Raw genomic sequence first — 11201 nt, 5'->3', positions numbered from 1 at the left:
AGGAGCGCTCCGCCCGGCTCCACCGCTCGGCGAGCCGGCGCGGCGACACCTGTTCGCGGCAGCCAGGGCGGCACGCGAGCCCCGGCCGCGGCTCTCCTCGCTCGCCGCTCGCCGCTCGCCGCCCGTTCTGAGCCAATGGACGCCTGCCGAGCCCCGGGAGAATTCTGGATACTAGCTTTGGACGCCTAAAGTTTTTATCTTTTGGTTTTTAAAAAAATAATAATAATAATTTTTTTTTGGAGGGGGGACCAGGAGGGGAGATTCTGTCGCCGCCGCCAACGTGAGATTTTTTTTTTTTTTTTTTTTTCCCCTTGAAGGATTCATGCTGATGTCTGCAGAGTCGGTTAGAGTAAAAACAGCGCATGCCTTCCTGGAGTCGGGATCCGTAAATTCTGACGTAGCCCGTGCATCTTAAAAATCCTTATAATAACGCCTAGGCATTTAAGTTGCTATGGTCATTCCGATCTCAAACCAAATGGAGAAACTACGGATTTTTTTTCCTTATTACGGTCGGATGGGATGAAGACCTTCCTGCCTGCTAAGAGCTGGGGATCTATCTATAGAGATACATAGATGTGTTTATCAATATGTCAGTGTGTGAGTATAAAGTGGTGGTTTCTTAGACTATCAGTGGTTTGACCTTGAACCTGTGCCAGTGAAACAGCAGATTACTTTTATTTATGCATTTAATGGATTGAAGAAAAGAACCTTTTTTTCTTTTTTCTCTCTCTGCAACTGCAGTAAGGGAGGGGAGTTGGATATACCTCGCCTAATACCTTCTGGGTTGATACCGTCATTATTGTTTATTCCTGTGCTCCAAAAGTCCTCTGATGGCTCCCTTAGGTGAAGTTGGGAACTATTTCGGTGTGCAGGATGCGGTACCGTTTGGGAATGTGCCCGTGTTGCCGGTGGACAGTCCGGTTTTGTTAAGTGACCACCTGGGTCAGTCCGAAGCAGGGGGGCTTCCCAGGGGACCCGCAGTCACGGACTTGGATCATTTAAAGGGGATTCTCAGGCGGAGGCAGCTATACTGCAGGACTGGATTCCACTTAGAAATCTTCCCCAATGGTACTATCCAGGGAACCAGGAAAGACCACAGCCGATTTGGTAGGTATACCATTAACCCTTTAATGTCTGTGCGATGCCGCGTTCGGGTTATCACTGCCAAGGAGGTGGTGGCGGGGCGGGGGGTGCAGGGAGGGATCTCTCCCTCCGTCTGTTTCTGTCTTGCCAGCCTAAAAAAAAAAAAAAAAAGAAAGAAAAGAAAAGAAAAAGGAAAAAAGAAAAGAAAAAAAAGAAGGAAAAGAAAAAGCAAAAAGCCTCCGGAATTGCAGATCTCCTGCTGGCACTGATGCAAGTCTACATTGAAAAGGCCCCCCCCCCACACTCTTTTTTTTTTTTTTGAAAGGAGGGCATGATTTAGAAATATAACACAAGTCTCTAGTTCTTTTGCATCAGATACACGGGAATATCGGGTTTAGGAAGTTTCTTTTGAATGGACTGATTCCACGAGTTTAAAGCTTTAATCATTAACTACTGAGAACTTGAAAATGCATTTTGCTGAAGGCAGTGGTATCCTGTGTCCCAGGGAAGTTTCTGCTCCCTCTCTTTTTCTTCTAATAAGTATACTGTTTGAATTGTAAATTAGCGTATTGTTGATTCCCACCGCGAGGGTCTGAAAACCCCGCAGGCGAAGGTTGCCGACTGATTGTTCTGCTGGGAGGACTAAAGTCATATTTTAGACTCCGAGGGCAGCAGAGGCAGAGCGCTGGGGAAAATGACTTGGGAAGGGGCCGAACGCTCACCGGGGGCGTCTGTCTTTCCAGCTACCAAGTTATTACCCGTGCTCTGTATCTCCGCAGTGTGCAGCCCTGGGTGGCTCTCGTGTGTGTGTGTGTGTGTGTGTGTGTGTGCGCGCGCGCGTGCAAAAGCTGCGAGCTAATTTTAAAGGACATTCCGAGGATTTCATTTCCCAAGGAGGGTACTTGTGACTCAGCACTGAGGGCTGCAGCCCCGAGTGCTGCTGACTCTGCTCACTTTAACGCCTGCACGCACGTGCCTGCGGGCCGCCCGGAGCCCCGCAACGCCGTGTCAGCGAGCCCCGTACCGGGGTGGGGGGCGGGGGGGGCTCTCGGTGCTTCCCTCGCCCGCTGGGAAGCGAGCAAGCGCCAGCCGGGCAAGCAGACTGTTGGAAGGAGTTAACTTCTCCGTGAACCCACCTGACAACACTTAAACTAGGTCGTAAAAAACAAAGTCCTGTGGTGGTTTTTCTTTCTCGGGCTTTAATGCCAGATGTCGAACGCAGCCGAAACTATCTGTTTAGATTCGTGGGGCTGTAGACGGTGCCGGAAGGGGGGGAGACAGGCCAGGGATGGGGGCGGCCCCCCATACTCGAGGCCCTGGATTCTCTCCTCTTGCTCACCGCCAAGCCTGAGCCCCAGGCGGAACCTACTAGCGCATAGATTTCTGGCAGGCTCCCCTCTCTGCTTGGGGGGGGGGAAAAAAAAAGAAGAAGAAGAAGAAGAAAAGGCAACGCCGGAGCTCCTCGCTTTGCAGTTATTCGGCCGAAATAGAACTGGCCCCCCGCCCCCGCCCCCCGGAGCAAACGCAGCCCCGGCGGCTGCAAAGCGAGGACTAAACTTTACTCCGAGTGCGGGTCTGTCTCTCCGGCCACTTGAAGGGCGGCCGCCGTGCCGAGCGGTCAGTACCCGGAGGGCGGGCGGCGGGCGGGCGGCGTGGCGCGCGGGCGCCCGGAGCCCGGTGCTCCCGCGGTCCCGGCCGGCAGGTGCCGAGTCGGCCGCCCGGGCCCCCCGGCGCTCTCGGCGGCCGCCCGGCCGGCTCCGCGCGGTCCTAAACGCGCTCCGTTTCGTCCCCCCCCTCTCTACCCGGCTCGGCGCGCCCTTCGGCGCTTGCACGGACGCCTGTGTCCGGGGGCGACGGGCCGGGGCCCGCACGCTGCTGGTAGTGTTTAGGGAATGAGATTGTTTTCGGCCCAAGTCGAGTCCCTTCGCTTTCTCTTTGTGTGTGAGTGCGGGTCCTGCGCGGCGTCCGCGGTGTGGGAACCGCCGCGGGCGCGCTCCGCGGCGGGAGGCTCGGTGGCGGGGACGCAGGCCAGGCTGGCGGTCGTGCCCCGACCTCCCCCCGCGCCGTCTCGGACCCGTCTCCCGCGTCTGAAGCGCGCAGCCGGGTCTCGGAGAGTCGGTGGCTCCGCGGTGCCTGGGAGGTGGGTCGGGGACCCCGGCCGGCCAGGCCGGAGCCGCGGGGTGGGGGAGGTGGGGGGGACAAAGGGCCGCGGAGGCGGGTGGAGGGGGCGGCGAGCTATTGTTAACCGCGTTCGGGGAGCAGCGCTCGCCGCCCGCGGGCCTGCGTTCGGGCGCCCCGGCTTGGGCCCCGGCCTCCGGGCCCGGGGGAGCCGCGGGGCGCAGCCGCGCGGGGCGAGGGCGGCTTCATTGTGTGAATTGGCCGAGCCCGGCCTCGGCGGGAGCGCCTCGGAACCCCGGCGTGCACAGACTGTGGGCTGATCCAGTTGGGGCTCCTCCACGGTCCACCCCCCCATAGGCTTTTTTTTTTTTTTTTTTTTTAATGCAGTCACCTTTAGGGTAGGACGTTTGCTAAACGCAGTCGAGTGAGTCATTAGAAATCTAGTAAGTGCCCCCGGCGAGAGTTTGGATGCCAGGGTTGAGTCGTGGGGACCGCGAGGGTGGAGGGAACCCCAAAAGCGAGTTCTGGGGTCACCGGACAAGGACCGCTGCTAAAGCAGCTGAATGGGGAGCACAAAACAAAAAATAACTAGAAGTCGTCACCCCCCTCCTACCCCGCCCCCAATCCCGGAGGTTGGAGAAAGGTGTCGCCAAGGAAGTGACATCTCTACTCCTTAGACTCGCTGGGCGCTGTTGGCTGGGTTGGTAGGGGCCGTGCGGGCAGGAGGGAGGAGAGCCCCGGCCCGCGTCGGGGGGCGGGGGGGCCAGGGGCTCGGTCCGCGAGCGGGAGGGTCGGCGGGGGCCGGCCGCGGGGGGAAGGGCGCGCCCGGCGCCGCGCTGCGCCCCTCACCCCCGTGCGCATGGAGCCGAGTGGGCGGCTGTGCGCAGTGGGGGTGGGGAGGGAGGCTGAGGCGGGAGGGTTATTTAAGTCTCTCATCCGGCTGCAGGGAGAAGCGGCCCCCGGGGTGACAGCAGCGCCGCGGTCTCCCGCTGCTCCCGCTGCGGCAGGTCCCAATATTAGCAACCTCCGCAGCGCGCAGCGGGCGCCGCGAGCCTCCGCCCCTCGCCCTCCCAGCCCCGCCCGGAAGGCCGGGCGCGCGCCGCGGCGCTAGGACCCTGCGGGGCGCGCGCGGGGCGGGCGGCGGGCGGCGGGGGGGCTGCGGCTGCTCGCCGCACCTGGCGCGCCCGCGGCCTCGCCCTCGGCCTCCGTCCGCCGCGGTCCGCGGCCTCCCTTTCCGCACCCCAGCGCCCTTCAGGGGACTTAGTCTTCAGCCTCAGTTTCTCTTCCGATCCTTTAGAGGAGAGCAGCTGTAGGTAGGGGTGGGGGCGGGGTCACGCTTCGGGTACAGACACCCGGTGCCCGCGTCCGTGCGGGGAGCGCGCCGGGGACCGCTGCGCGCGGGGCGGCGACACGGCGGCGGGGACGCCTCAGCTGGGACCTTGAGAAGCCCTTTGTTTTTCCTGCGGGGGTGCTGGCGTGGAGGTGAGGCCGGGCGTGGAGAGGAGGAGCGCGGGTCTCTCCGGGGCCTCGGCGGGGGGCGAGGTGTCTCTCTGCAGGGACATTTTTTCTCTTTAAAGCGCTTGCTCGTCGGGGGGCGGGGGGGGGGAGCGAGCAGAGAACCCGTTGAGGAAATGGCAGTGCGGGATAATAAAAGGAAGTGAGTGCCGGTCCTTCTGCGCCGTCTGCCTTGGCCGAGGCAGCCCGAGCGGATGGACTCCTCCGGCGACCGCCGGGGCCTGCGCTGGGAGACACTGCCTGTTGCAGGGGTTGTTTCCCGGATCGGTTCAGATGCTTGAAAAATTGGGAGTTGTAACTCCCACTCAGTCCTTTCCTAAGGAAGCTCGGAGATTTGCTCCGAGTTGCTACGGACTCCGATGAGCTCCCTCCGGCGCTTTGAGATGATGGATTTGGCGGCCCGGGTGGGTTCTCTGGGCGAGCAGGGAGCTCCGTGGGAGGGGGTTGATCTATTCTCGAAAGCCTCCTGTCATGCCTCTCTCCACAGTCTGCGTGCGTTCCTGTCCTCTGAGGAGTGCAGCTCTGCTAAGTGTTGGGGGCTTTCAGGCTGGAGGTTGTTTGGCTCGGGCCACTGTGGCCGTCCTCCCACGTGCCTGGCCTTATTATGGCCTTGGACGTGAGGCCCAATACAGAGGGGCCTTTGGGAGCTGGGCCAGCTTTGGGCTCGTGGTCCATTTGAACGGAGCCCTGGGCTGACCACTGACATCGAGTGAGTCTGGAGCAAAGGCCTGGTGTGGTCATTTTCCTAAAGTGATCTCAGGAGCTGTCGCAGACTCTTGCGGACCAGAGATGACCTCGGACCCCAGGAGACCCCCTTGGGCCCAGTGAGCACATCCTCCAAGGAACTGTGAGCTGCCATGAAAGAATGATGGATGCCACTTGGCCGCTGCCTGTTACCGTGGCCCTTGTGAGCTGAGGGTGCCTTGGTCGCGTCTGCCTCCCTCCCTCTCTTCCTGTCTTCTTTCTTCCCTTCCCCGCCCTTCCCTTCTTACCCTCCCTCTCCTGTTGCTCAGTAAACATTTAAAGCTTTCTACACAGAAGCCTTCTCCTGGGTTGCTATCGATCCAGCACCCCCTGCACTGCACACTCATGCAAAAAAGGGGGAGGGGGCCACCCTCCAGTGAGCGTGGTTGGAAGCACTTGCTTGGCTCAGGCCCAAAGACAGATTAGTTGACTTGGTGGAGGTTATGGAGTTCACTGTGGACAAGATGGTACCAGGAATGATAAGGATCCAATCTGCTGGGTCTTTCTGACCTCAAGATGCTGGTGCTCTGGGAGGGGCGGGGAGGGGGGAGGGAGGGGGGAATGCTATGACTCACTCAGGTGCTCTGCTTGCCCTTAGGTCACTGAGATGACCTCATAAAAGGTGTGCTTTTCTTTTGAGGTCTCTATTTTTCAAGGAGTTACAGGGATATGGATGGTGGTTTGAGATGATGAAATCATTTCCACCTGGGGTAACTTCATAGGTAGTTTCTTCTCACCTGGAGAGCCACCTCGGAAACTTGTCTCAGGTATTTCCGGGGGCCCCCTCTGACTTCCCTTCCCAAACCTGAGTGAGCTACTCCTCATTGGACCTTGAGCATAAATGTCCTCTTCTCACCGGCTTTCCCACATTGTTGTTGTTCTTATCTGTTGACTTGTCTTTCCTTCCACTAGATGGTAAGCTCTTTGAGGAGATAGGCATGGTTCTTGGCTGATGATAGTCACTCAGTAAGAGTTTGTTGATTGAACACGCCAGTATAAATGAACCATAGCTATCTTTTGATGCCAGAAAAAGAAGGTAGATCTCTTAATACTTTCATTTCCAGAATATACAATAATGACTTCAGTACTTAAAGCCTTTAACAGACTTTAACTTTGTGTACATAAACCATTTGGGTCAAGAGTCTACATACATAGGAGATGCTCCCCTTCCCAAATGCTGCATGATGAGAGAGCACAGTCCTAGGGGCTCACCTGCTCTTCATTTTCTCTGCTACTTCTGGGCCTGCTCACCGGGTCTGTGGAGTCTGATCTAGGTGACAACTTCTAGTCACTAGCGAGGGAATGGCTATATAAATATGCTACAGAAATCACGGATACATGGGGGAAAAAAAGGTAAAAGCAGTGGTAAGATGTGCATCATCAGTAAGGATATAGGTTTTGGTGTCTCATTGCTTGGGAGCAAATTATTTAACATCCCGAAACCTCAGCGTCCGCATTTGTGAGCTGAAGGTTAAAATACCGGAATGCCTAGGGTTGTTCTGAGGATGGAGTAGAAGAAGGCCTCTCTGGCACTGACTAAATACTCAAGTGTTCAAGCCATTTTGATTGTCATCGTTTTTGTTATTGATAGGATTCTTGGTGCTCTGCAGACAAGCTGGTCAATGGGTTTGTGAGATCACCCACACCCTGTTGCTTTTGGGCCTGATGGGCAATGATGATGAACACTCATGATTCGTTCTCAGAGCTGCCTCACGTTTAGGGAAAACCGAGAGATCCTCACATACTCTGTTAGAAGATGCAAGTGACTTTTAGTTTTGCAATTAAACCCTTCCCCACTGACATGGCATATTAAATTGGTTAGACCTCAACAGGGGCAAAATACTTCCTATCTGTCATCTTATGATGAAAATTAGACAGTAATGAATTCCTGACACTAATTTTGGGGTTACTGATGGCCTATATTGTAGTTGTTTTCAGGTAGCTAAGGAAAGGTTCATATGCATGGGACTCCCCATAGTAATAAAAGGCCACAATTGAAATGACTTTTTAATCATAAGAATTGGAAACCGGACAGTAAAATGAAGGAATTGCATGAGTAAGCGAGTGCATCTCGTGTGAAGTGAATCTTGTGGAAATATTTCCTTATTTATGTTTCTGTTTGCTCTGTGAGGTAGGGAAGGCTCGTCATACACTGGCTCTTTTTGATGCATCTTCCAATGCAGAGTCGCAGATTGTCAGATCCGAAACACAATTTGTAATTGCTCTTTATACTTTGTCCGTACACTGTTTCACATTTTATGGAAATAGTTTTGCATGTTCCGATATTCTGTAAAATGTAGACACGAGATATCGGTTACATTTTGTGCTTATAAAAGAATTAAGAATGCCCCTTTGTAAGAAATCTCTCTTCTTTTTTATATCACCTTGGAACCCTTTGCTTTATGAGATTCATGCAGTGCATGTCTTCTTTGGATTTTGCAGCCCAGTCTGTTTTGTGAGGGTTGCAAAATTAATTGTCTCAAAATCCACGTAAGTGCTTTTTTATTACTCTCGGGAGACTGACTATAGCACACTGTTATCCTTCTTGTTCTGCTCAACTCTTAAATATAAGTGAATTTTTCAATATTTGAAGGTATTTTTAAAACAATTCAATATTTGGTATATGTTAACTCAAGGTCTGCCCAGAGGATATCGTTTTATAACAAAATTGAGCGAATGGCAAAGCCCAAATAATACTATAGCACTGTCCCAGAGATACAGTGGGGTAATCATCCTAAAGCAACAATATAGTTAGAGAAATGAAAGCTGCTGTTGTATGGCCATAAACTTCTAGACTGATGCCCAGTCAAGGTGTCGTTAGTCTCCGTGAAGTAGGCAAGGGGAAAGATGGGGAAGAGAAGATTATGTTGGTTTGACTTTGGGATATAGTTCTCCGTGCCCGTTTGCAATCAAGAGCTCTTTGATATTAGCATTTTCCCCTCAGAATATTATGTTATCTTAATTGCTTAACTAGCTCTTTGAGGTTTAGATAAGTACAGCAAAAACCAATATTTTGTTTAAGCAGAAATATTTGTGATGTGTGTAGGCTATTTAATCTTCCAGGTGGAGCTCAATAAAGTTAGATGAGGAAGAGGTGAATAATAGTCGTATAAATCAATAAGGTCTTTGGTTAGCACCTTATACTATTATCCTAAGGGAAATAAGATCAGTCTCTGAATATAATCTTTTCCAACTCATGCCCATACACAGATTCTTAATTTCATATTTACAAAGGGGGAGTAAGATGTTTTTCTCTTAAATTATACTCTTCTAAGGTTAATGAGAAGATGTATTTTTGTTTATCTGTCATATCACTCTTAGGGTATCTGTAAACACTAGCTTTAAAAATTTTTTTGTTATGTGTCATGTTAGTACGTATTTTTGTATCATTTTTACAAAATGGGATTTCGTTGAAAAATCAGTTTTCTTTGGCAGTGGTTTTAAGAGAAGACACTCAAAAATTTTTTTAGTGTTTATTTTGAGAGAGAGAGAGAGAGAGAAAGTACAAGTGGAGGAGGGGCAGAGAGAGAGGGAGACATAGAATCTGAAGCAGGCTCTGAGCTGTCAGCACAGAGCCCGACTCCAGGCTCGACTCATGAACTGTGAGATCATGACCTGAGCTGAAGTCAGACACCTAACCAACTGAGCCACCCAGGTGCCCCAAGGTGCTTTAGTGAGTGTGAGATTATCCAAATTGGGAGTTGGGCTCAATGTCCTCTCAAAGAGTCTTAGGGATGCCAAGACTAAGGCATTGCTCCGTGCTCTGACCTGTCTCCCATTTGTCTTTTAGGCATTCTGGAATTCATCAGTATAGCAGTGGGCCTGGTCAGCATTCGGGGCGTGGACAGCGGACTGTACCTCGGGATGAACGAGAAGGGGGAGCTGTACGGATCAGTAAGTACTGGGGGACACCTTGCCAATCTTTACGCTTTGTTCCATTGGGACTGCATTTCCTCCAGATTACACACGTCTAGAAACGAAACTGAGTCTGTTTGGAAGGAGAGTGCACGTTCTTGCTTTTTGAGAAAAACCATTCTGTTTTTATTTATAGATATCAGCGCTGGATCTTCACCAGGCCAAAGTTTCTAAGAAAATGCTTTATTTATATGTCGAGCCATTTTCATTGTCAAGTAAATAGAAAATTCACAAGTGTGAAAAATCCCATCTTCTTGTATTGAATGGGAGTTATTTTTGAAATGAATTGAAATTATCTTCTCCTAAGCTTTGCAAAGCAGTGTAATTAAAACTAGAAACAGACAACCATGCAGTGAGTATAAACCCTTTCTCTGAGCGCCACAGGACTCTCATTATGTATAGAGAAGAAAGGGATGGAAATTATTGTCAGATATTCTTGTATGTGAATAAGAACATAAAAATATTATAATCATCTGCAAGTATTTAAGTTTCTTTTCTTTTTTTTTTTTTTTTCCTGTCTCCCTTCCCATCTCTCCCAGGTTGTAAGCTCCTCGAAGGAGGCAGTAAAGTATTTAGGGTAGCCCCGCAGGTGGCAAGTGCTATTCTAGGTGCTCCAGGTGCTATTCTAGGTGCTGACAGTAGTGAGAAGTCCTCATTTCTGTTTTGAGAGAAGGGGACTGACTTTACATCTTTGCTGTCTTTTTGCTTGTGCTAGCAGTTCCTAAAACACAGCGCGTGCTTTACAGCAGGAACTTAGTGCATTTCTTCGCCAAATGTATGAGTGTGAATAATAGATTATTAGTGACTATATACTACCTTGAATTTTTGACAAAAAAGCTTGTAGTGAAATCAGCTGTTAGTTTTTCCTTGCCATTAGCGGTAGCCATAGGAGAATTTAATCCACGTTCCTGGCCATCAGAGATGTTTGCTTAGAACCCACAAAAAGTTGAAGATTAAAAGAAAGAATGGGAGACGGAAGTGAAGGGCATTTTCACACATAATGGTGAGAAATGTTGCCTAGATATATCCCTTTCTTGTCCACATATTAGAAAATAAGTATGTGTGTACACACACATGCAGGGGTTGGAACGGTATCAAATGCAAACTCTTCAAATGACAATAAATGTCCTGTGTCATTTGAATATAGGACATGCCATTAACAATTTTTTTTATGTTTATTTATTTTTGAGAGAGAGAGACAGAGTATGAGCAGGGGAGGGTCAGAGAGAGAGGGAGAAACAGAATCTGAAGCAGCTCCAGGCTCTGAGCTGTCAGCACAGAGCCCCACACGGGGCTCGAACGCACGAACCATGAGATTGTGACCTGAGCTGAAGTCAGACGCTTAGCCAACTCAGCCACCCCAACACCCAACCTACACCATTTTTTAATGATGCGAGATGGGTTTTCCTGCCTTGGTGAAATTTGAGTCTAGGTTGGTTGATTTGGTTAGATATGTAAGTCTTTTAAAAAGAAGTGCTTCCTTGAGAGAATAAAGTCCCTTTTTAAGCACAGGATTGGGTTGAGCTTTTGAAACGGTTCGCGGTTCAGATCAAGTTATTTACTGCCTAAATCGTTGTCGCCAGCGCTTTTAAGTGCAAAGATAGAAGGTATAAGGAAGCTTTTAAACTTTTGGAACCTAAAATGATGTTCTCCTTTGTCACCCCGTCAATTGTTTTTTTAATACTTTTAGGTATCCCATGTGGCTTTAATTAGGTTGGTCACAGCTGAACTAAATAAAATGCTTCTTGTGTGTAGGGCACGACCCAACATTTAGTGAGTGGAAAGGACTAGGGTTTATCACCATGGTCTCTAGACTTTCTGGATCA

The 11201-nt window shown here is 51.0% G+C and overlaps 1 protein-coding gene across 1 annotated transcript in view; it reads left to right on the top strand.

Annotated features, from left to right (window-relative positions):
- Positions 1–312: 312 nt before the first annotated feature.
- The window catches only part of FGF9 (fibroblast growth factor 9), a 29865-nt gene continuing 18976 nt past the window's right edge, over positions 313–11201 (top strand). Inside the window, exons 1-2 of the mRNA XM_039255396.1 lie at positions 313–1107; positions 9251–9354. Coding sequence (XP_039111327.1) covers positions 831–1107; positions 9251–9354 — 381 coding nt within the window. The 5' untranslated portion in view covers positions 313–830. The remainder of the gene's footprint in view (positions 1108–9250; positions 9355–11201) is intronic.

Source organism: Hyaena hyaena, unplaced genomic scaffold (assembly GCF_003009895.1).
Source record: "Hyaena hyaena isolate Hyena2069 unplaced genomic scaffold, ASM300989v1 scaffold_11, whole genome shotgun sequence".
NCBI classification, from domain to species: Eukaryota; Metazoa; Chordata; class Mammalia; order Carnivora; family Hyaenidae; genus Hyaena; species Hyaena hyaena.
This window is presented reverse-complemented; position numbering and strand designations above follow the sequence as displayed.